The 27,452-nt window shown below is 34.1% G+C and overlaps 3 protein-coding genes across 3 annotated transcripts in view; 2 read left to right on the top strand and 1 right to left on the bottom strand.

Annotated features, from left to right (window-relative positions):
• The first annotated feature begins 931 nt into the window (after positions 1-931).
• Positions 932-6,991, top strand: LOC108761504 (uncharacterized). Its single transcript, XM_018508102.1, has 3 exons — positions 932-1,059; positions 1,401-1,510; positions 6,662-6,991. Exons 1-3 carry the CDS (start codon positions 932-934, stop codon positions 6,895-6,897), a joined length of 474 nt encoding a protein of 157 aa, XP_018363604.1. The 3' UTR covers positions 6,898-6,991.
• A 50-nt stretch (positions 6,992-7,041) lies between these two features.
• Syn (synapsin) overlaps positions 7,042-27,452 on the top strand; it is a 45,817-nt gene continuing 25,406 nt past the window's right edge. The window contains exons 1-5 of the mRNA XM_018508169.1: positions 7,042-7,101; positions 9,150-9,477; positions 9,986-10,239; positions 10,609-10,744; positions 11,179-11,283. Coding sequence (XP_018363671.1) covers positions 9,208-9,477; positions 9,986-10,239; positions 10,609-10,744; positions 11,179-11,283 — 765 coding nt within the window. The 5' untranslated portion in view covers positions 7,042-7,101; positions 9,150-9,207. The remainder of the gene's footprint in view (positions 7,102-9,149; positions 9,478-9,985; positions 10,240-10,608; positions 10,745-11,178; positions 11,284-27,452) is intronic.
• Timp (Tissue inhibitor of metalloproteases) lies at positions 12,691-27,263 on the bottom strand. Its single transcript, XM_018508168.1, is given in 7 exon segments — positions 12,691-13,106; positions 14,409-14,639; positions 14,748-14,830; positions 15,293-15,419; positions 27,107-27,127; positions 27,130-27,237; positions 27,240-27,263. Coding segments are annotated over 7 exon segments (816 nt in total). The 3' UTR covers positions 12,691-12,884.

Consider the following 27,452-nt stretch of genomic DNA (forward strand, 5'->3'; position numbering starts at 1 on the left):
ATAATCATGCAATTTAATAAATAGTAGAATATTAAATGAAAATCGATCGAACGAGATTAAACACACAAGAGTGAAAAATACCATATTCGATTTGCTTGAACTAGATACTGTAAAAATTCACAAGAAATATTATTAGGCACGAAACGCCGCCTTGACCAAATTAATAGCATGTTTCACTCAAGTGTGTTTAATGAACAATAGAATATTGCTATATATTGCACATAGTATAAGATGTCTAAAAGATATCTGCAAGCACATCTCTCGATTACATATTTTCACTCGCTTAAAATAAACCGTATTATCTTTTATTTAGTAGATGCTTTTCTAATAATATAAGATATAAGTTTAGCTATTCTTCAACGTCGACTTTTTCAATAAGAAACTTTTCAATAAGAACTCCGATAGATGCATCAATATTGCAAAGAGTTTATTGTTGCTGATGGGTTTTGCCTCAAGCTCTATATAACGTCCCCTCGATAGAATCTCACAAGGGACGTCACACTTCGCGTTCTTAATAACGTCCGGGGGTTGTATTCAATCTCAACAAACATTCACCCACATTCTCCGAGAGTTTTATTTTCGTCCCTTTAAAAAAGAAACATCATCGATACGATCGTTTCGCAAGTTTCCAAATATAATTATAATATTTCCTACGAAAATCGCCTTCTCGTTTTTCGAAGGGTGGCTCTTAATGGCGCAAAGGTCGTATTTGTCGGGAGGGTTGCGAGAGCAGTAAAGCAAGTTTCATCTCCAGTCGGCAAGTAGGCGAACCGTGTTTGACATGCACCGAACAATCTCGTGCAAATACCAACAGGCAGACGAGGGCTGCTTCCCTTTTTTATTTTCCCCTACCTATGCCATTCTTCTCTCGCGCGAAGCCGGCGACGAGTTGCGCGAGGGAACTCCACGAGGGACGCGAGGGGGTTGGTAGATGATAAGGGGTTGCGCAAGCGCCGGCGTATCGATCAGGGTAGCCCTCCGGGCGACACCCTCGCGATTCTCCGCCGAGCTTCACTGCTTCATCGGCAAACTAGTGGGTAGTACACGCACGCGACACAGGTAAGTGGTTGTAGTTTAAGAGTCGCAGGTGTTAGGTGAGGTTTTCAATTCTGTGCCTCGTAAGAAGGTCGATTCGGCTGAGAAATGGTGATTCCACGTGAAATCGCGATTTCTTCGGAACACGCCTTCTCGTAAAAGGACTTTGCCGGTTCTAGCCGCGTAGAGTACGCAAGGTGACAGGCTGGTGGCGCGCACCACCTTCACGTGACGGTTGTCTTCGCCGAGCGGGGTAGTTTCGATTCCTCTCTCGGGGTAGTTTCAACGTCGCTCTCGATAGTCGCTCGATAGGGCTGTCGATGAGACACGCAGATAACGTCGTTGGAATAACGTTGTGGGAATAGCGTCGTGGGCTTTATAACAATAACGAATCAGCGCAATCGAGTGCTCCAGCAAATTGCTTTATCTAGCAAAAGCTCGAATCAACGTCTTTGCGTAGCGAGAGATCACCAAGGTAAGTTTATCGCTCGTATTGACGGCGAGGACAGGCGACGTGTGGGCGGTCGTTGATAAATGGGATCGTTATCTCCTTGAATGGAGGTGTATGTATTTTAATACGTATAGTGCAGTTTTCGGATTTACGTCCATTGCGCAAGATTTCGGTGTCTCGTTTGGATGGGGTACAATCGATGTTCAGTCATAAATAGTCGGGATAGTCGGAGAAACGAGAAATGAATGCGATAATTTTAGCAGGGGTGACACATCGAGTTTCGGGAGACGAAAAAGTAATGGCGAATGCGTGCGTTTTACAAAGCGGCATCTTCATTGATTTTTTTGTTGTTGAATGAATTTTAATTTACGTTCAAGTTCTCTTTGGTGAACCTCTTTCTATCCTTCTTTTTGTCGTGACGTTAATAAAAGAGGTATTTTCTTGGAAAGTTTTAGTCATGGTCGCTGAGATGGATCTTATGATCAGCATAAACGAGAATATTCTTTTGTGCGATACCGTTTCTTTCTTTTTATATGCATGCTTAAACATATTCTTTTACGAGGATTTTACCTATATTTCTTATCGGAGTATTCTAGTAATTAATAAGCGGGAATTTATCTTTGTAATAAAAACGGTTAAAAGTAACGATCTTTAACGTCGTAAGTTCGGATCATGAATCATGATATAGAAATTAAACCCAGAAGTGCTTTTACTAAGCCTCGAATTTTCCATCTTTTGAACGGAGTGAGGTTGATGAGCTTAATTTATATTAATGAATTCGGTCGTTAATCTTGTATGCACAATAATCTGTCTTCATGTAAATGTCAATACATTATCATATTACATCAATTACGATACATAATAAATGCGATCTAAAAGCGTTAATTAAAAAAAAACCTGATTGTCATCTATTTTTAGATTATAAGAATTTATAGATTAGTCTTGAAAAGTACTGTAATAAAAATTTGATAACTATAGTAGTTGTATTCTTCAGCTTAATTCATTGTATACGGATTAGCGGATTCTTCTGTTACGCAATTTCTTGTAACATTTTATTTTACCTCAACCCGAGCAAAATATGTGATAGATATATCGAAAGATAACAGGAATTTCATTAAGATTCCAAAGTGAGTCAGATACGGAGATTAAAACAAGCAGAACGCAGCAATCTTTTAAATGAGATCTAATCTTCGTAATTACGTGAGTTCAAACATCACTGGAAGTACAATATCTGTAATCCATTGCATTTGGAATTATGAAGATACGTAATATACAATTTATATCAGTGGCGTACAGAGCAACATTTGCGCTGATTTTAACATGAATATTTTGAGATATTCGATCATCATTAATGTAAATTCATGATTCGGCATTTATCCCCAATAATGCTTATATTATTACGCTGCGGTAAATTTTCTATCAATATATTCTCCTAATTTAACGTAGAGATGCTTCAATATTTTATAATTAAATCAAGAATTTACTGTTTAATTATTCTCGCTCGATAAGTCTCCCGTTGAATTTCAACGATTTTGTCTGAGTGGACAGACTCTCGGTAAGCCGGCTGTATCGATCCTTGCACCATCTGTCATTTAATGGTGGTTAAATGTATCGGAATAGGATTGGAGTATAAATATTTGTACAACCGGTGTTACTACGATATCTGTATTAACACCTGTAAAATTACATACAGTTAAGTACTACTTGCTACAATAAATGATCCTTCAAAACATTACAGAGGCAAATTTATGTTCTTATTATTTATATTTCTGAGTGTCATTAGGAAATATGAACGAATAGTCATCATACTTGCTTTCAATCGATAGTAATATTACAGGATCAATATTTTATTTCCCTCCTTACTTTTTTCGATATCTGTCAGAGGAAGTTATACTTTATACTTTATGGTCATACTTTTTTTTTATACATTTATCGATTATTTTTCCACATATTCTGGAATAACAATTGAGTATCTCAATCTCTGAAGCTATATTTTATTTCATATAACTAAAGCGTTATCATAATTCTAATTCAGACTTTTAACTGCACAGAACTTTGTATCAGGTAACTTATTATCTGTTAACACACATACCAGGCTATTGTTGTGACTTTCTTGATCGTATGTAACATAGTCATTATAGGAATTCGATGCATGCAGCGGTATTGTGCGTGTAAAATGCTCGATGAGCTGTATCCACAGGCGTAACTCATCAACACGTAATGGCTCTATAACTCGTTTACCACTTCGCGGTCTAATAGGTAGGTGCTATTCGCAGCGCGAGGATAATTCTATGCAATGTCTTACACTAAACCACGAAAATTGCGAAATGCTATCACATGGAAATTGGTACAAGTGGAGTAATCTTATTTCTCATTGATTCATTTGATTTGCTTCTCTATAATTTTACTTAAATTATACGCTCGCACGATTTGAATTTCCTGAAGCAACAAACGCGAAGGCGAAGCAGCTTAAAATCACTATAGCATGATAAAATCAGAAGATTTGAATTAAGACTTTAAAGAATGGCCTCGGAATGAAATATGGAATGCCTACGACCCAGATATTCATTCACCTGCAGGCTCTATGATAAATTTAGAATTTTCTCTTCGCAAGATCTTGATGCAAACTCATCACTCATCGTATATTCTTAAATATTTTTTAACCCCTTCTTCCTTTAAATCCCAATTTAGTCAAGTTTATTTTAAAACGCTAAAGGCACTCATATATTATAGTGTTTAAATAAATTATGTTTAAATAAATATATTGCAGTGTTTTAATAAATTAAAAAAATTTGATGTTATATAATAGAATCTCTTACGAAATGTTTCGATGTACAAAAAAACAATCGTTTTACTCTCAATTTGATGTGAAACATGAAACTAAGAATAAAATAAAAGGGAACATTCTGCAAGCTGTTTGTTTGATTATCAAATCGAATCGGGAGGTTTCTCTTCTCGAGTAACACTTCAAGAAAGTTGAATGTTGGAGATACACGCGAACTTCACTAGTTCTGCGAATCGTGCACGTTCTCCCTATTATCGAAGAAGTACGGAAGAAACAAATATTAACGGCCGGAATGTATCATTGCTTCCTCGACGCTTCTTTTCTTGCGATGAGCATAGAATTATCCCGCGAGAGCTCTTCAAGAAAAGGTGCGTTCTACCTGGTGATACGATCGACGAAGCAAGCCATAGAAGTAGCATTTCCGTGCCGCGTGTATGTTCCAAGAATACGTAAATGCCGGTGTACTCGCACGATGCCATGAAGCATTTCTGAAATTCCAAGCAAAATCGCGCCTCGACTATCGATTTTCATGAGCTTTATATTACGAGTCATTGGTCACACCGGTTACATCCGTAACTCTTTCCTTTTAATGCATAATACGTGATTTCGAAGTACTCTTTATACCTCGATGTAACAGCGGTAATTTTTTATCGTAAAACTATTATACACAGAGAAAAAAGTTTCTTTGGATTTAGTATTCCTATTTATTTGACTAAAATTTGTTTTATCGAAATAACATATGCTTGTACGCGAAATATTATTTGTTTGAATAAAAATTCTGTTGTTTCATTCGAGAAATCTCTATTGCTTGACAGAAATAACGTTATTATTTGAAGTAATATCTTTCAATTAAATAATATATTATTTGGCTACAATGTATACAAACAATGAAACAAATTATTTATTTGAAAATGGCAAAATATATTCATAGAAGTTAGGTTATTCTATGCAAATAATTGTTTTCTTAGAATAATCATTACATTTTTTGACCGAAAATATGGAAACAATGACTTATACGTCTAACAGGATTAAACGAGCAATGCTATATGCTACATCAATTATGTTTGTGCCGTACAGTTGATCACGCAAATACTGAAAATAGATATTATCTGTTCAAACAAATAATATATTTATAAGACAAAGATATACATTGTTTCAAATTCAAACAATTGCACTTATTGATTCAAACGTTGATTTGTTTGGACCATTCCAAATACAAATTTATTCCAATAACAAATTTATTTGGATACAATAAAATTTATTACATCCAAAGAAATCTTTTTCTCTGTGTAAAAAATTGAAAAAGGATTTTTTAAATTAAAGTAAGATATACCATTGAAAGAGTTTTAAAGTTTTAACTATTCTATTGAATTTTGGCAAAACTAATGTTTTTTTTTTTTAAATAAATCATTATGTTCCTTCTTAAATATGTTTTTAATGCTTCAAATATAAATACTTTAAACAATATTATAAAGTACATATTTAAAATATATTAAAAACGTCAGTTAATAATGTTTTAAACTGTTTAAAATATGCTTTTTATCTATTCTATGAATTTTACGTGAAATTTTACTGAATTTCTTTTATATTTCCGCGAATGTCTGAGCTTAAGCATTCATGAAAAAAATTAATCTCGTCATATTTTTGATATCATAAGCTGTTAATATCTTAATAATGTGCACAAACATTCACAAAGCATAACATAAAGAAAGTAACAGAATCACGAGTGGGTTTTATAATTCTAGCTTATTATTTCCGATACACGAGAGAACCAATTACGAAAAGATCTCTTGTACAATAAAAGTGTATTATTTATAGCAGAAATAGGTCATTTCGTTTAAGCCACTCGAATTAAAAAGAAATTTCTCAGCGTTATAAAGAATCCAAGTATTACATATATCAGTACTCAGGTATAATATTACTTTGTAGAATTGAATTATATTAAAAAGTGTCGGACCTTCGTATTTAAAAAAATAATTAATTTGCTTTGAATAATCCGAAAATATTATAGAATAGAAATAAAATTTAATAAATTTTGATTGTTGTTAAATTATAAAATATATATTTTGATAAATAAAAATTCTACATATGTTTATTTTTTCAAATATAGAAAAAACAATATAAAAAGGATCAAAAATTAATAATTATTGTATAAATAATATCGTTATTTGAATAAAAAATACCGCGTTCTAATTTATTCAATGGATCCAAATAATACAACTACCTGAGTATACAACTATTTATACAATTACAGTCTTATTTACGTGAATAAGAATCAGGGGACACAGTAAATGCCTCGGCGCCAAGACAAACGCAGCATCTATAATAATTACGAGTATAATTGATTCAATTACTTGGCATTTAAATCCTTTTCTCTCTTCTACTTGCAGATTTCAACTTGGATTGTTTATTTTCTCCTTCCTCACCTCCTCTTATTTCATCCTTTCCTTTCGGATTACCTTACGTTGAAATTTATCCCGCGACGCATCAAGCAAAGAAAACCCGTCCCATCGATCTGGGATCCAGCGACACGATCGATCGAGCCACAACGAACGACCTATTTCGCGCGTCGCGACGACGTCGCATCATCAGCAGTGCAAGGATCATCGCCACGACAAAGAACTGAAACGGGTTATCTTCTAGATCGCTAACGGTCCGAGCAACGAAACCGGGAGCCGTTTCGTCGCAGCAACGAGCTCGGTGTAACCATCAAGATTACCGGCCGCGGCGGTTGCGCCAAGTACTGTGGTACAGCTCCATCACCCGGCAACATTTCATTCTCCAGTTTTCGTCAGTCCTTCACCTCTAATGTCAACTACCTGAAACGGAGGTGAGTCGTTGGTACATCAGTTCTGTAGGACTGACATTTCCTCTTGCGCTTATTAATTTGGTGGATTTAATCTACGGTGCTGTGCATGTTTATATATGCCCAAAGGATTAAAGTCATCTTCTGTATACTTTCCGTAATTTTATTGACGCAAGCATATTGAGGAATGTCAGTCCGAATCTTGAATCTGCATGAAGTAAAATGCGATGTATTTTGTATTGTATTGCGTCCGCCGATCTCCCGGATTGATTTTATGGAATATTTCTAGAACGCATGGGATCGGTAATGAACTTGAGACGATACACATCTCTCGATACTCATCAGAAAACGTTTTTACGGATGAAAATAAGCAATTTACGTGAACTTAATCTTATTTCTTTGTTTCGTTACTGCGTATAAATGTAGCAATAACTTATAATTGCGAATAGCGCTCCATACTCTCATTATATTGCGCGCTTTAATGCACTTTTAACGTAATTACCGGTCGCCTGTTATCGGACGAGGTCCAGAGATTCCTATAATTAAAATCCGGCATGGAAATATTTCGACCGAAACGTCACTCTACCTGCTGCTGAGAATGAATACGTTGTTGAAAGGTATATACTTGATGAAAACTTATGTATCACATTGCCGAGCTAAATCCTGTTTTTATGAGTACCTCTTATATGGAGTCAATTTACGCACACTGGCGTGTGCACGATAATAATCGGCCTTTAAAACAATGTGCGCGATACCTCAATATTCTGCGCGCTTCGGCGGCTCCCATAGTGCGCCCGTGAAGAGAAAATAGATTCCTCTGTCTAATTAGCCGGACACGAGTGCTTACCTGAGTCGGCCATTAAGCAAGCAGCAACATGTCAAACTTTCAGTGTTGAAAATTAGGATTACTGAACTCGACGCGAAGGTTCCCACACTAATTTGCGAAATCATATATATTCGAGAATTTCCGTTAAACCCATATATTTGCTTAAACATGAAAATATACTTTTAATAAAATACTCTTTATATCTTTTATCTATAAGTATTTAAAGCAATGTTAATATAATAGGAAGCTCAAAAGAGATTTTTCTTTACTTTTTTTATATTTACGGTATCGAAACTTCGATCCTATAAAATTAATTCTTAAAAATCCTATAAAATTGATCCTATCAAATCCTATAAAATTAATTCTTAAAATACTAAAAATTCTATAAAACTAATCCTATAAAATTCTGTAAAGTTAATTCTTAAAATACTGTTAATCGATTGCAAAGGGAGAGTTTTAAATATCAAAAGAGATCATATCGAGATGTTTGGGAATCTCCGTTTATTTGAAAGTGCACTCTACGTTATTGACAGGGAATCCAAACACAGTACCTTAATGTTTTTATTAATAATTCCAAGTCCTTCGTGTTCGATAAATATGGATATGTGCATGCGGCTCGTTAAAAATACCGCTTCCAGCATTGCCCCAAATGCAACAGCCTGGACGCACGCCATGATATCAAACCATCGCGCTAACGTTGCTTTACCCACGGCAACGTTAGCACAACGCTACCTTGCCTCCTTCATCAGCGATATCGCGTCTTTCATCTCTCGCTTTATATTTATGACGTAAATCTCACTGTTACTTATGAGTAACCACATTTACACGTAGTGTAAATCGATGATGTAAATGTGCAACAACGTGGTTTCGTGCGGATGTCTTAGGCATTGTTCGCATTTAGGTTTGCTCATTTTATTCGACGCGCAACAAATCATTTGAGCAAAAAAGAGATTACCGCCTAATGGATGAAGAAAAAAGAAACAAATATGCTGCTTCGAACTGAACGACGCCGTGACCGTCTACTTCGCAACCGAAATAGACGTAAGATCCGCAGCACGCATGCAACGCCGGCCGATTAGCGACCGCCCAGCCTCATTGCCGACGTCATCTCTCCATGCTCGTCATCCCATCAGCACCGAATGGCTGTGATCGATGTGCATTTAACGCAGTCAGACACGACAGCGTCAGTGCGCGGCCTGCCGACCGATTGTCACTGTCACGACGACCACCATAGCTTGTCTTCCAGGTTCTCGTCAGGGGACCTAAGCTCGGAGCTCGACGATGAGCCCAACGCGGATCCTGGGATGGCCACCGTGGGACGGCAGGACTCGTCTCAGCCGTATCAAGCAGTGCCGGACCGACCCCTGCAGTCCCAACCGGGCCCGATACCGCTGCCGACCCAGCCGCCGATCCCGGGTGTTCCACCCCAGGGACCGCCGCAGCCCATCGGCGGCGATCTCAGTCTCAACCTGAGACCTGGCTCGCGGACCACTAGCGCACCATCCTCGCCGGCGAAGACACGGGAGAGTTTGCTCCAACGAGTACAGAGCTTAACTGGTGCCGCCCGCGACCAGGCAAGTCTATTTCATTCCCATTTTCCTTATTTAAATTTATCCGACAGTTTCGGTCTAACAGAATCAGGTTTAATTCAATCTGAAGTAATTTCGTCGCTTAATCATTATTGAAACGAATAAGAGACAGGGTTATTAATAATTAATTAAATAATAGGAAGAATCCTATTTTCAGTCAAAGCAAATATGAATATTAATATTATATCAAAATGCATTTCAAAAACAGGATCCTCTCTGTTATTTGATTTATTTCTTATCGATCTAATTTTCATTTATAATTATTTAATAATTAATTTAATTATTAATAGTCCTGATTAAATAAGTAATATCCCAAAATCTTTCTCAAAATATCTCTCTATTAGTTCTGTGTTTTCGAAACCTTTAAATCTGTCTTTCTCAAAAGCATTTTCCTGTCATTCCTAGAGAAGTTAATTATAATCAATCTTCCGTTTGGTCGGATATGTTGCAAGACGAGAATGTCACAGTATGTGACAGCTAAAATGATGCGTAGGGTGCTTCTATTTTGGGAGCGGCGGTATCTGGCGCGACCAGAGGCTCATCATACAGCAAGGACCGATGCTTTACTTTACTGGTGATCGATGACCAGAATACCGACTGGAGCAAATACTTCCGGGGACGCAGATTGCATGGCGATTATGAAATTCGCGTGGAGCAGGCGGAATTTCGAGAACTGTCCCTGACGGCAAGCGAGGCGGGCACCGTAGTGTCCATGGCTGTCTATCGTAACGGGACCAAAGTTATTCGGTAAGATGAAATTGAAGGATGAATTTTTTGAGAATAGTTTCTGCATCCCAATCATTTTATTGATCCTCTGCGTTAAACTAAAATGCATGATTTAAATAGTTTAACATAACTTTTATAATTTAATAATACTTTAACAATTTAATATTACTCTGCGTTTCTCTTAGACTTCAATACGAAATTAAATTATCCAGAAATAAATTAAAATAGTTTAAGAAATTTAAAAAGTTAATATCGTACATAATGTGTAAAAAACTTTTAAATAGAATGTTAAATATAATGACGTAATGAGACGGAAGTAAACTTATTATTTAAAATGTTAAACCAATATCAAGTAACGGATACGTAGCACCTATCATTATTTGTTATCAGATCGTTCAAACCTGATTTCGTATTGATACGTCAAAATCTACGAGATGCTGGAGAAGATTACAAGAATCTTCTTCTTGGTCTGATGTATGGCGGTGTACCTAGCGTTAATAATCTCACAGCAATTTACAACTTTCAGGTAATATATTATTACGGTAGAATTATCGTCTTTATAAACAACTCTCTAATTATTATTTACAAAATATAATAAAGAAAATAAAGCTTATTAAGAATATTATAATTTCAGTCATCTACAAATAAGTAAAAATCTTTAACAAATATATGTTAATATATTTACATAAATATATATATAATTATAATTAATATGTATATCAAAACATTATTTTATTTTTATTAATAATAATAATTTTCAAAATTTAACCTGTATTAAAAATACAGAAATTAAATAGGATGATGAGAATTTTAATGTACATGTTGTATGCGTAAATATATATGTATGAAGCTCTTCACATGTGATGTTCTGTATCGATTTTGTGTTATATATATATATCTTTCTTACATGCACATTATAAGTGAACCTATCAGTAATTACTATCGTATTCTATGAAATAGGACAAACCTTGGGTATTTGCTCACCTGCTGGGACTACAGCGCCGTTTAGGTAAAGATAACTTCCCCTTGATTGAACAGAGTTATTATCCCAATCATCGCGAAATGGTAAGTAAAGTCAATTAAAATATTAAAAAATTTCATTTTTTCATGTTTAAAAAAAAGAGAAATTTTAAAATCATTATTAGAATGATATATAGTTTATTATAATGAGGACATGCTTATAAGAACAACTGTTTTCATTTATTTTTATTCTACATGTCATAATAACACTTACAAAATTACCACATTTAAGAGCTAAACTAAATAAAACGTTTATACGTAAAAAATAGATATTTTTTCATTCGAAAGTGCACATACATATAAATTTTTAGCATTCTTTGTATTTTAAATTGTGAATTTCGATCTACACAAATTGCTTTCGCTTAACGTTAATGAAACTATATATCCATAGATACATAGAGAACAATACATATTAGTAGAGTAAAAACAATGAATGTATTTTTACAACGCAACATCAAAACCTACATATATTTATAAGATTATAGATTCGCATATTCAGTGTTTCCATCAGATTAAATAATTTCTGAACTATGAATAATAATGAATGTAAATAACAAATGTATACATAGACTATACGATTTGATTTAGATCTAAAATGCGCATAAAATATCATGAAGTATAATAAAGTACGAGTGAATTTTTAACGACGAATTTCTAAGACTACATACAACGATAATTGGAATAATTTAATGATACATAATATACATAAACAATACATAATATATATACAACTCGTTAAGAGCGAGTGAATAATCGTAAAAGTAATCGCTCATATATATTTCAGCGATGAAATCCATATAATATATCCACGCGTTTCAAAATATCTAAGCGATGCAAACTTACCCCTCGTTAATAATAATCGAATAATTAAGGGTCGACTGCACCACACATCGGTTAGACCTACCAATAATTAACTAATACTTCTTCTGTTTGTGATATAGCCACAATGTGTTAAACGAGTTAAACTGCCATTGTAAACTATAGGATAAAATTAGCCAATGCTGTTATACTATCGAATCTAAGTCACGAATAATTTAACAGAGGATAGGTAATTCTTAAAACTGCATAGTACCGGTTCCTCAATACAATCGTTTCTATCTACCATCGAAATCTGTATAAAAATTAGTTCGAAAAATAATGTCATCGTTAACGAACATACATACAGTTGCATCTCTCACAAGTAAAGCTCACCTGTCTACTTTTCAAAGATCTAACGCATTGTCATTTTTAGACAAATCCGATTTTATTCGAAAACACTACTAAAAATATAAAGGCAATTTACAAAGCAGAATGTTATTGCTTTTAACGATTAATGAAACTATTTATTATTAAAGTACGGGGATTCTCTTTTGCCTCCCGCATCTACGTACGCGGTAACTCATTAATGAACTATTATGTTACTTAATTATTCCGTGTAATACATAGCAGAAGTTCAGGTCTCTTGCATTTATACGCGCTGCAAACATGCAGCTTTCCATTAAACTACCGCCATACCACATCGCTGCGTTTCATCGTTTCTCATTTGATTATGCGGCGTGTCCGTCATCAAATTGTCTGGCAGACACGTTGCATCATTTTACAAACGATAAATTCTGTCGCTTCCCATTCCACGAGGACACGAACGGGGCACGATACGAAAGTGCCGATTAAGGTTCTCGCGACCTTTGCTGCTCGCGTTTACGCTGATACTCCTTAATACAATTCTTGTACGGGACTGAGGGAACCCAGGAGCAGCCGCTGGATGACGCCATGCACACGCCGTATTTTTCTTGGCAATCCTGGGGGCCTGGCGTACTTTCCCACAGACAATTCTTTCCGCCGCTGGACTCTAGCGCGGCACCCTTGCGCCTCCAGTGTGTGTACAGAATCTGCGATACAAAAACCAGGCCATTTTTTTTCCGCGCTCTTCTTTACGATCTCGTATTCTTAGCCGCGTAAACTCGCGTCAAGCATAAGTCAGCAGTGATTGAACAAATGCGCGGATATCCGCGCAGTTCTTTGGTCGCGTATTTTTAGGACACTCCATTTTTGAAAAGCATTCTCGACTGTATAAAATCGACCGAGATTTACAGCGTATGTGATTCATTGCCTTAAACCTTTCACGCAGCGAGTTGCGTTGGTTTCGCGGAATCAGTTGAAAAAATATTTGATTTTGCATGATTTATAAGTTCCTGTTCAATGTACACTGAATTCGTATTTCGATGTATTTATTAGAAATTCTTATTTTCTCTCTAATTTTCAAATGTATGATAAATTTAATTCTAGTTATGGCTACAATCAAACAACGTAATATATCATGAGAAAACCAACATTATTAATTATTACGATATAATCATCATCAGTAATAAAATTCTATAGCATTGCTGTTTAAACTGTTAAATTCAGAATTTCAAATTATATCCAGTTGAATTATTTTTAATTATTTCTATTTAGGTTGCCACTGCAATTTCTACTCCTACTCAATACGTATATATTTCCCTAGATTGCCACTACGATTTCTGTAGGTTCCTATTCAATAGATTCTGTAAGTTCCTATTCAATATACCATACGCATTCATTAAAACAATGGAGTTAAACAATGAATTGTACTAAACACTCAATTTAGTTAATTACTTATTAAGAGCATATGTTAATATGCTTTTGTTCGTGGACGTGTTTGCTTTAAAGCAATTCAGCCATAGAAACAGATTAATTTGCCTTTTAACATATACGAAAGTTAAAACGAAACCAAATATTATTTAACTCAAGAGGGATTGGATTATTGTTCCTTCAATATCTAACAGATGTTGGATTACAAAAAATATCTTATGGTACTCTCTAGTTAAAATTTTTATACTAACATATTCTTCAAAATATTAAGAAATAAATAATCAAAGGAATACATTTGAAGTGACGACAGATAAAATATAATTCACTTACATCACACACGCAGCCCTGTCGATAGATTTGCATTTTGACATATACGAAAGTTAAAACAAAACAAAATATTATTTAACTCAAGGGATTAGATTATTGTTCCTTCAATATCTAACAGATGTTGGATTACAAAAAATATCTTGTGATACTCTCTAGTTAAAATTTTTATACTAACATATTCTTCAAAATATTAAGAAATTAATAATCGAAGGAATACATTTGAAGTGACGACAGACAAAATATAATCCACTTACATCACACACGCAGCCCTGTTGATAGAGCTGTCTCAATCCCTTGCGTTGCCTAGTAGTCGTATCGGCCCATCTTATCGAGAGGCCGCAGTTCGATATGAGTGCTTTTCCCGAGACGATTCTTCCGTTTAGTACGTACGTGTCGCCGACGTTCAGTGTCACTCCGCACATCGAGTCCGCGGATGGTGTCCGTAAAAGGTTCTGCATTAGTGCCATGTCGGCCTTTGGGTTCGACTGCAGGAGGAAGAAGCAGAGGCGTAAGGTTAAGCATTGATTGCATTTCGCGATGAACACGACGAACGTCTCTTCGCGGTAACGTTTCGCCGGCACAATAATACGCACCTTGAACACCCTGTTTATCTTGACCTTGTAAGCGATTTCATAGTCGTTCACGGGGAGAACCTTTTTCACCCTCACCACAACGACTGTGACAGAAGAACGTCGTTAACTGTGGCCAAAGACTTTTACAAAGATCGGAAAGTGATTTTCGCTGTTATTTAGCGCATAATAGTCGCATGATTTTATAGAAAATTGTAATACATTGGCTATATATCAATAGGTATATCAGTAAGATACGTAAAACTTGTACAATTATTATAGAAAATTATAAAACATATTATAAAGTTATTAAGTTATAAAATACATTAAAATAAAAAGATTATAAAATACATTGTAAAGTATTACACAAAGTTGAATATTAATATTCCTGTCATTAAAATTATTATATATAGACAAAAATAAGATATTAATACAATTCGTTACAAAATAATGTAATATTTGAATAAAATTAGAATTGAAATATTTATTAAAATTTCAATTTATATTTTTTGCGCTATGTAACATATATGATATCAAGAGCTGAAACATATTATTGACCGTGAAATTACCAAAATCTGATTCACAAAACTTGGTTTGAGGATGGGCCTGCGCACAGCTGCATGCTGTAGTTTTCTGCACCGATGCTAATAGCACGATTACCAGCGAGAAGTGCATCCATATGAGTAATCGCCCCATCTGAAGAAAATTAAAGAGATGTGTTATTCATACAACAAACAAAATAATCCCATTGATAATTTATTGGAATGATCGCTTTGATGGCTTAATTGCTTCAATTTTGCGTATAATTTTGAAGGGCCAGCATGTAACAGTTGATGTCAAGGTAATGTAAATGTAATTTAATCACCGTGAGATGAAACGTGCGTAATGCGACGCAATGAATTGCTATGTATGCGGAAAATCCGTTTATCTGCGAAATCCGGTTACAAGCATTCAAGTTATTCGGGCAACTCATTACTTGTGTGCGTAGCGAAAGATATACCCGACTCTTTGAATAACTAGACAGTGAAATTTACTTTGCCGAGATAATTTACAAAAACATGAAGGTAGAATAAAATATTTTTGAGTTGCCTTCATCATAGAAATAGCATTAATTATTATTATTATTATCATAGTTGTTATTAAGGCCACGCTAATCGTGATAAATTTAGCAACCAATTGGATTATCGCGCTACAGTATAATGTCATGTGAACTTTATAGCTTTGATATTCAGATTACCATATATACAAACATATAATTTTAATACTTGATCTAAATAAATATTATCAGTAAATAACGGATTTTAATTAATTGGATATGGTATTTATTTATATTCAAGATGTGAGCAATAAAAGATTAGAATGTGTTATAATTAAATTGCAAATTTCTCAGTTCAATAAATACGCGTTGTCTGTTGCAACATAATATACAACAAATATCAAATAGATATATTATTACATGAAAATTTTAAAAAACATTCATAATTATAATATTTTCATGTTTGACGCATAGCGAAAGGCAATAAATCTTCGGCAATTATGAAATATATGAAAAAAGAAAAGACAACAATCTTTTTTGATAAACTAGAGAACTCGCACAAGGAAATGCGCTAATCCGACCTAGTTTATCGTCGCCAGCTGAACGTGATCTAAACATAGCTGCAAAACGGTAACCAAAGTCGAAGGTGATCTAGAAACACTTTGCGCGCCCGAAAATGTCTCATTGAGATGCGCCATCTATCATTTTAATGAAAATAAATATTTATAATCTAAATAAAGAACAGCCTGCACACCAACTATGAATTGTAGTATAAACGTTAGATATCTGTGTTGTGTTTATTTTTTTATGTTTATTGAATTTCATAACACGTAAAATATTAATTAAAAACATTTTTTGAAATAAATTATTGACACAATAATTTCAATACAATATAAAAATTGTAATAAACTAAAATTCAAGGAAAAATGTCCTCTTGTTTTTCATTCTTCTAATTACGAGAAAAACTAAAAAAAAAAAAAAACAATTTTTTGATAGAATAATAAAAGTATTACAATAATGGAAATATTCATTAATCTAATACACAAGTTCATAAATATATTAAAATGTGCGAGATACGCAACAGCGATCGTATACATTCGACAAATGGAATCGTATTCTGTGATACGAATTTATTAAAAGCATTGAAAGCGCACGGGTCGGTCGGATACTATTTTATCGCAGAAGCGTTTTATTCCGAGCTCTGCGAGTTACGTTCATAGTGTTTCAAGTTTTTCACACCGACAATTTGCATGGGACCTTTGTGCCTACTCGTCTTTCTCTCAGCAAATCTCTGCGAGATCCATCGCGATATATCGTAAAAAGACAAGGGCGCAGTTATTGCTATGGTAAACGCATGTAGGGATATACCAGGATATCCGCAACCATAACGATATATCATCGTTGAGAATTTCTCAGCGGTATCTTCGTAGACTTATTTTGTAAAAGTGCCGAGATTATTAGAAATAACTGTAATAACAGATAATTTCTTTACCGAGTGCATTAATATTATATATAATTATATAACTTTTATCTAATAAAAAAAATATAAATTGCAATACTCCGAGATTGACATAAATTTGTTTCGGTTCGTGACAATATATAATCGAAAGAAAACGTGCAATTTTCTTGATATACTTAGTATGATGTACGCGGATCTAAGCGACGCGCAATATCGTAGGGAGACCCGTAATCATCATTTATGTTTATATGCGAATTTATTGTCTCGACTCGTACTCGATTACAGTAATGTACTAAAGTGGTTTGCCCGCAAGAAAATTTACCTGTCGCGTTTAAATAGCGGGATTGTATAGTAAGGTTTACCGCTTAAATTCACAGATCAGTCCACAGAAAAGAAATTACGTTACAAGAATTAATAAAGATAATTGTATAAATTGGAACAAATATTTTTTATTTTCTAAAATTAATCATAACTGTTTGTTATAATTAATGAAATTAAATATATTATTGTTGATGGTTATTGTTTAATTTCGTTTATAACGAAATTCTTCTTTTCTTTTTCTAAAATTAATCATAATCGTTTGTTATAATTAATGAAATTAAATATATTATTGTTGACGGTTATTATTTAATTTTGTATGTAACTCTTCCTTTTTTAAAATGCCAAAGTTGACAATAATACGATTTTTTAAAAATATAAATTGTAAAATATATTCATATTTTCGACAGTATGGATTAAGCAATACAAATATATTAATCAATCTGTAAACACATAAATATTGATATACCTATAATATACGTATAATATATACATTGACGTCAGCTGATAAACATATTGTAACATAACGAATTTTTTAATTATCAGTATAAAGTCAACTTAATTCTAGGTTACCTAATAACGTCATTTTAGTTGATTAGTTTAATTACTTTTTATGATTAATTTAATTGACCTTCAAATTCACAAACATATATCATTTAATCGCGAATCGAAACTAGTTGTAAGAAAGAAAATAAAGTATGACCTTCGCAATATTTGCATAGAATTATCGATAGCCTTGTTAGAAATCGATTGCGGTCTGGAATAGTCCGCTTGAAAGATACGCATTCATTTCATTAATACGAGTTCTAGGAAGAAGAAATACATGCGAGAACAACTATCGCAAGATTTACATTATATCTTTACTTTAATCGAATTAACGACGGACAATGTTTAAATGGTCGACTTTTTTCAAATTATATTTTAACGCAAATAATTATTTGCAAAAATTCGCGAATCAAAATACCATAGCAAAAAAGTTCTTTCTCAAAATAAAAGTTAAAAAATTATTTGCCACTTTTTGTCACAAACAATTTTTTAAATTGAAAGTTCAAAACTAACCAATTATAATTATGGTTAAACAGTCCAAGTCGACAATCGTTTAACCGTAATCTGTAATTAGTCAGTTTTGCAGTTTACATCCTAAAACTACTACTATATTCGAAACAAAAATATGACAAATACTTTTTTTAAGTCATTTTTTTCGAGAACTTTTTGTGCAATATAATATTTCGATTCACTAATTTCAGGATCATCTCATATATGATTATTACGATAAATAAAAAAAAAACATAAATAAAAAATAGAGGTAATCATCTTTTATAATATAGTGTGGGTAACTTTCCTCTATATACGGTCAGAATTAAATATTTAAGTGAGCGTAATGCGAAGGATCGAACGTACCGTTAAACCGCTCAGATAATCGAGATTCTACGGTGCTGGCGAAAGGATTTATATGGGCAACGTTCGTCGCGTCCACACCCAGATAAGTGTCCTCTTGCGACGTTCGCCGAATGCGCTTCATGCATCATCATGCAAAACGGATTGATTGAGGGGCTGATGTCACAGGCGGCCGATGCCGTATATACACTCGCATTATTTTTATTTCCGTTTGCGACAATAAATATCACGGTGTATGTGAGAGAGTACGTACTGTCTGCGGGTGTTCCACGCCTCATGATACGTCGCGATGACACGGTGTCGAGCGATTCGTCACGCGCCTCAGGATTCACTTCGCGATCCCGTAAGTGAAGCTGCCGCCGACGATGGTGGCAGGGAACATCGTAATCTTACGCACGATTATACGCGTATGTGTAATGCACCCTTGCGCTCACTTGAGAGTAAAGTCGCGCGCGAAATCGCATGGCGAATGTTGAGGCGCGTTTTCCCGCGCGAGATCCTTTTGCCATTAAAGACTTGAAGAATTAGATTGGCTAACGTAACAAAAAGGAGCTCAAGTAATTTATGTAATTAATTTTTGATTGTCTCGGTGGTCTAAAGGCTTAGGACGCTCGCACGGAATGCAAGAGATCCGGGTTTGACTCCCGGTCGAGGCAATATTTTTCGCAATAGTTTATTACGGTTTTTTAAATTTGGGAAATTCGGGGGGATTATTAATATTTCAAATTGATTGCGTTGAAAGTCCGACAACCATATCGGCACGCAATTATAATTTCTGAAATTAATTCATTGAAATATATAATAGTTCAACATCTTGACATTCAGACCGTAGTGGCGCTTCGTATTTAAATTATGTAATTAATTTTTGATTGATTGAAGTAATCCTTATTTGAAATAAGTTTATTCGTTTAAAAATAAATAATAATTAATTAAGCTAAGGATGAATTCAAATAATATTTGTGTGTGTGTGTGTGTGTGTGTGTGTGTGTGTGTGTGTGTGTGTGTGTGTGTGTGTGTGTGTGATGTGTGTGTGTGTGTGCATGTAACATTTAACGATTATAAAATATACATATAAATATACTTATTCGAAGTGTATTACGTTATCAATATATTCCTCTGGATCAATTAAATCAAACTCGCAATCAAATAGGTTTAATTTGATTATTTTATAAGTAAGAAAATACTTTATGAATATACAGTTCATTAAAGTATATATATAACGTTACAATCCAATAAATTGTACAACGTAATTTACGCTTCATAATTCTCTCTCTCTTCCTCCTGTCAGTTGCAAAGATTTTGAATCTCCCGTTATAGATGTGCGAGAAAACCGCAGTAATTAATCTTAAACTCTGAAAAAAGAATATAATGGAAAATCTCATTAAAACCGACAGTTAAGGTGTTTTTGTTGTATATTTCACATTTTTGATAAATGTGAATATACGAGAAATTATACGCGAAAAGATAAAAACTTTTAGAACATCGAATTTAAGGGTCAAGATAAAATGCTTTTATGGATAAATATAATCAGTGTTCTATTTTCCTCTTTACTGTAATTAAATTACTCAAGTAAAGTATAAATTTATTTTTTTAACGATTTATTAATGAACATGTTAATACATATACAGAAATATTCTTGTTTAATTGTCTTTTTTAATAGACGTGGCCTCTCAAGCAAAGCATTTTAATAAAAAAAACAACCACTTCACAACTAATTTCTTACTTGCTGATTCAGCCTTATTCTAAATTAACATTTCACAATTGTATCGAATATACTTAAGTATGTCTAGACTCAGCACTTTGTGGCACGAGAAGCATTTTGTACTTTGAACATTCCCTCAGCAGAAATTTGTAACCCAATATGTTCATCCGCCGTAAGCAATAACATACGCAACGTAAATACTTCGCGACAATCACGAATTGCGAGTCACTTTTCTCACATCACATTTCTCGTATTATTAAATTGTCGTGTAAGACATTGAAAAGACCGGTATTCATAGTCAGATCTTATATTCAAGACCGTCTTGAATACGATCTTAAGAAGACACGAACCAATCAGAAGGCTGCATTAGCGTCTTGAGACATTACTTAAGATGGTCTTGAAATAAGAATCGACTATGAATACTTTAAAGAGAAAAGAAGAAAAATAAAAAATTAGTTGCATTGGAAAACGTTACATAAAAGAATGGATAAAATAAAACAAATGAAATAAAAACAATTTACTCTGTTAATATCATAATTAATTAATATAAAAATTAAAAAAAAAAATATTTAAAATACAATCTCTAATAATAAAATTACTAACGCAAAAATCTGTTTGTCCGAATGAAATTTATAAATGTATACAACAAACCCGGTTCAATTAACATTCTCTTTTCTTCTCTTCTCTATTCATTTGTCTTATTACTTACAAAAGTACGACATAAATATACGATGAAAAGATAAGTGGGTTCTCTTGTGCGTCACAGTATTATTTATTATCGTGCAATATAAAATTATATTCACGAAATTCTCATAATCGAATAAAACATATTTGTTACTCCTTTTATTGGCAATAGTATGTATCTCACAGTAATCTTTCGCGCGGTTCTCCGGGTTCTCTTGATAAACATTATACATCACGAGTTATTAAAATAGAATTACAACCTTCGCTTGCTTCGTCTTAGTGATGATTTATGCATCTTTCGGCAGAAATCGTAAACGCGCTAGTAACGACGTCGTATTATTAATACGACGAAATATTTATGATCTGATAATATTCGAAGCGATTCTTCATTATTTAGAAATCATGGACGACCTTAATGTTCGATCGCGCAATAAAACCATCTGACGCACGCCCGATTTTTATTACTTGTCCAAAACGTGAGAACGCCCATCGTCCCGACCTGAGTGGTACGTAAAACGCCATCCGGACGCCTTTCAGCATCATTCTCTCGTTCATGCATATAAATTCCCACACGGTTCGTCAAGATTTATGGACAATTTTGAACTGGGTTCATCCAGTCAAACGTCAAGCGTAGAATTTCGTTGTTGAATGGACCGTCGAGGGAATTCAGGGGGACACGTTTGCGGAATTAAACATACGGATAAAAATATTCCCCCTTTACGGTAGCCAAGTGTCTAGGGCTTCGGTGTCGTGGGTGAACAATGGTAACACTCCTCTTAATCCCTGCTCCCTTGCGTTTTGAGGCGCCGTCCACGGTCACGGCGAATGCTTGGCTTGCCATTGTCAAATGCTCTGTGAAGCGGTTCCGTCCTGTCGACCGGTAATCCTATCAAATGGGAAAGAACGGCGTCCTTCACCCGAGAGTTACGAGTCCCATTGTCGACTCGTGGGCGGACACCCCGATTAAATTCGCTTGCTTTGTAAACTCAAATTACTATACCGTGATGTGGTTTGCATTTACAAGATACACTTTGCGTCAAGGGACCTTCCTTTCTCATACAATCTTCAGACTTGACTCATGAGAAATATTTGGTAATAGTAATTATCGTAATTACAAGGGGATTCTTGCAGAAGTAAATTCATACACGGAGAGAATTTGTTTTTAATTTACCCTGAAAATATGGTAACTGTGATACAATATAATATTTTAAAGATTTTTATAATCAAACTTATTTTATATTTTATTATAGTTTTATTAATGAATGAGAGAAATTTACATAAAATTCTTTGAAATGCAATATTGTCCCACTCATATTTTCAGGGTAAATTCTAAAAAAAAATTTTCCTTCGTGTACCGTAATTCGTACTGTATGTTCGTATTACACACTTACATAAATTACAAATAACGGTAAAAATAGTTTTGTGGCTCCAAGAATAAATAAATATATATAAGATGCCTATATGAGCCTCCGCGGTTGTTTCAGCGATGAGATATAATTCGCAAACAATTGAAATGTACTTACCAACGAAATAAGTTAACTTCGTTGATATACTTCAGTTTAATTGCTTGCGAATTATTAATCTTATCGCTTTATAAATGTATTATTTACTAACTGCGGAGACTCATACAGACATTTTTTTTATATTTGTTAAATCTTGTAAATAGAGCAAGGTTTAACAAACTAATTTGTAAAGTAAAGTAAATGTATACATTTACTGTAGTCAATGTATGCATATACCAATTTGATAAGTAAATATATTCACACGTAATGAAATATAAACTTTTACCAGTAGAAACACATTTTCATATCTGATTTTAAAAAAAAGGAAAACAGCACCAAAAAATGCAGCAATTTAGGTAAATGAACACTTTTGCTAACTTTCAAATAGATTTTTCCAAAATGTTTCTAAACTACAAAATAAAATTTTAATTACAATTCCGACTGTAATATGGACTGTGATATAGGTGTCTTTTCTAAATCATTTATGAAGGCAATTTATAAGCAATTAAAAGATTATGTAGAATGTGCAATTCTAGTAAAGTTTTAATAAATTCATTTATATTCAAGTGGACTGTACTTTTTTGAAAATTTCATTCAAGACTTAATTATTTACAGAATATATAATGAAGATGTTAAGAACGTGCAAAAAATTATCTAATGATTACAAGTGCTCCAATAAATGTAGAAATATCTATTTTCTATTATTTCAATGTCAAATTAAGTTAAATTGTATTCAATATGAACTACCTTCATGAGACACATATACTTGATGAAAAGCGGGAGGACATTATTGGAAAAATATAAATATTTGATATATTTCTTAAATATCGACGTTTTTGCGAAGCACATTTCGAGCAATCTCATGTTTTACTTAACACTATTCTGCGACATATTGGCAATCACGTACTATATACTTTATTCGATGAACCTTTTTCGTCCCGGACGCATTTACATACTCATTAATCTCCGCGCTCTTGTATCGTATTAACGTATCCCTCTACACGTACGCGCTGCGGTTAAATCTTCTTTCTCAATGAATTAGCGATCGACCACGTCAATCGACCCGGTATCGATTATTCCTTTCGGCGCTTTTCGTCGCCGGTGCCGGTTTGTGATCACCGGCAAGAGCATGCGTATTTATTTATATGCATGGAAATCGGTCTGACCAACTTTCGAATTTTCAGGGGCGTATATCGCAGTCAGCTCGATGGATCAGCCAAAATAAACCGGTTATTCGGTTGAGCGTATCTCATGTTGAACTTGCGGAAAAGATTATAGACGAGTACAATAACAAAGTGTTTTCATGGCCATGTCTAATAATCAATTACAGATAAGATAAGACGTTTAGTTTAGAGTGTTATTGCGAAATTACTTCGCCAGAAGGAAAATAAGAATATTGGGATTAGTTCAAATAACATTTGTTGTGTACAGGATTGAAAATATAAGATTATGTTAATAAAAAATTATTTAAATAATAATAATATACTTATAATTGAGCATCATAAACACAATTATACTCTCTAAAACTTTTAGAGTGAATCTCACTCTTAAGGATTGAAAATTGAGCTTCCCTTTAGAGTGAGGTCCCATTCCAAAGAATTTAGAGAGTAATTTGACAATAATGATAGTAATATAATAAAAATATTTTAGTGTATATAATATATAAAGAGCCAGACTATTTTACTGTTTTTAATAATAATAACTGATAATAAATAAATTTTAACTAATAAAAATTGTCAGAAAAAAATAAAACAGGATTTATAAACGCTGCTGTTCTATTATAATGTTGTTATATTGATGCTCTCGATCACATTGAATTATTCATGCGTGAGGCTAGCGCTGAAGCGCAGCTTATATCGTGACATCTATAACTGGCAGAGATTCATGAAGCACAGTAATTCCACCATGCACCTAACGAGAGCACGCGAATCATGGCAATTACGCTGTCGGTAATTATCATCTCGCAGACTAAATACCGGACAGAGGCTCTCAAGTGCAATCTATGTCGCGGTATCACAATTGGCATAAACCATCGCTGCATAACGAATCAAACTTGCACGTGGCCCGAATGGTTCTTGAAGAACGACTTCTCCGAATATAGCATGATAAGGTATATATATATATCGCAGTAAAGGTATATATATCGCAAATCGTAAAACCATATACATAGTAGTAAAAATATATATATGTCACAATAAGGTATATTTATATCGCAAATCGTAAAACCATACATAGTGGTAAAAATCTTTCTCGCACAGTGGCCATTTTAGGGCTCTTTAATGAAATATCTCTTTTTCAACAATGAAAAATTACGGAATCTTTTAACGTATCCTTGGTTTTTTAGTCTTTAACAAAATTGAAAAAAATGGGTATAAAATTGGAGTTGCCTTAGTTTTAAAAATATTTTGAAACTGATATTGGGAATAAAGCTCGAGAATCAAGTAAAGTACGACGAAAAGGGCGACAATGTATCTGTGGATCGATCGTATAGAATGTCCCGTATCACAGTACCAGAGATATCATATTTCTTGAATGAAACCACGAAAGACGCGAAACCGCACTAGGCAACGTGCCATACCAGACTTGAGGTCATTGTGAAATTGTAACTATGACATCAGACGATAAGACATACATACAGGTCTGTAAATTGCGAGAGTCGTAGGATCGTTATATAATAGAAGCACACACGTGCCAATAGATGGGCTATAATATCGATTCCTAGATTTTATTGCTATCGCGTTTGTTTATTTTATCGTCAACGATCATTTCAAATATTATCATTTATAATTAGCAACATAAAAATAAATGTAACAAGAATAATTGATTCTTATATATCTTTATACCTTGCAATATATAATAATATCATGTTCTACTTAATTATGTACAAAAGAGAACGCGATATATCGTCAAATAAAACTTGCAATTACAAGTGTTAATCACTTGCAACAATTTGAAACGATCGATGCTTTCATTAACTCGATAATAAGTTCGGATTACGAATAATAATTATACTAATTTACAATAAAATATTGAAATAATTCAATAATAAGATAATTATATCGTCGTGTCTTTTTTATGAAAATCGATAAGTTTCTTCATTATAAATTCAAGCGAAAATTTAAATTACATACGAATTGGTATTTGAGGAATGTGCTCACGCTTAACATGTCTGGCAAATTTATATATATAGCATGAAATATCGACGCCAATGTAGTGTGCAGACACGTATTAATTATATATTCGATCAATCAGATGCATCGAATACGTACGCGATCGATGCAGTCGTGATCTGACACTATATATTATAGTTATATTCAGAAAATTAATTAGAATGAGAATTTATTAAAATACACTGTGCAAAAAGAAGATCTGTTTTCCCTTAAACAGACAGCATAGGAAAAAAACGCATACGTGTCTGAAAATTAAATTTAATTGATATTTACGCGCTGCCTCGGGAATTTTCATTTAGAATTTTTCTAGAGATATACGTGAAAAAATATATTAATTCATTGCTCATAAAAGTGACTTGTCGAATATTTAAAAAATGCTGTTCAGTACTTTATATCGTCTTCATTGAATAAATTGACGGCGTACAAAGTAGAGGAAAAGTATGTTTTACTTCTTAATGGGCCATCATACATCTCGGCTCGTCACAGTAATGTCACGCAAGTTGAGTGCAACCCATTCGCTAGTTTACAGTCCATTACGGCTAGGAATTAATCCATTAGGACAGTTACACAGCGGTATTAATTAACATCACTTTCGCACGGATTAACATCTTTCTCGATAACGGTCAACAATTCAAAATTAAAACGAAAGTTGTCTTGTTGAGTGAGATTCTTTAATGTGCTTTAAATATTTTAATAAATCGATAAATATATATAATTAAATAGAGGGAGATGAGAGAGAGAGAGAGAGAGAGAGAGAGAGAGAATCCGATATTGACAAATCGATCACAACGAATATAATAATTATTTTTATTAACTATAAAAAATGTGTCAACATAAAAAATTAGCATCGAAATGTGAAAAATTAACATCAAAAAGATACGCAAAACAGTCGTGAGTAACGTAGGAAATTGCAAATTACTGAGCACACACTCAACAAGTAGATGCGCAACTCAATTTCGCGAAACACAATTTGAAAAGCACTAATCGGATATTCCAGTACAGACACACAAGGTAACATATAAGAGAACTAAGAGAACTCTTCTCTCCGAGGTCTACTTACGGCGACAGAGAGAAATACGTATATATTTCGTACGTCATTTAACGAGACACTAACCTCGGGAACGGTCACACACACACAGAGGAAAACGTGACTGAAACTCTCGCGACGCAGCAGGTGGAAGCTTCTAAGACGCGCGTCAAAGCAAGACTGCCCCAGTTCCATCGTATTACCGCTATTATATTCCGCGGCCCCGCGGCCGCCGTACGTACATGCGTGCACGCGTGCACGCGTGAACGGAGCCTCATGAGCTCATATGCCATTTGCGTGCGGAGTGATGCGTCGGTGCAACGCATATACGGCGCACTCGCCGATTCCCGGTGCGGTACGTGTGTTCCGAAAAAGGAACAGGAAGAAGGCCGGAGCTGAGCGGACCGCGAACGTAAGACGCATCGAATCTCGA

The sequence above is a fragment of the Trachymyrmex cornetzi genome, unplaced genomic scaffold, assembly GCF_001594075.2.
Source record: "Trachymyrmex cornetzi isolate Tcor2-1 unplaced genomic scaffold, Tcor1.1 scaffold25, whole genome shotgun sequence".
In the NCBI taxonomy this organism is placed as follows: domain Eukaryota; kingdom Metazoa; phylum Arthropoda; class Insecta; order Hymenoptera; family Formicidae; genus Trachymyrmex; species Trachymyrmex cornetzi.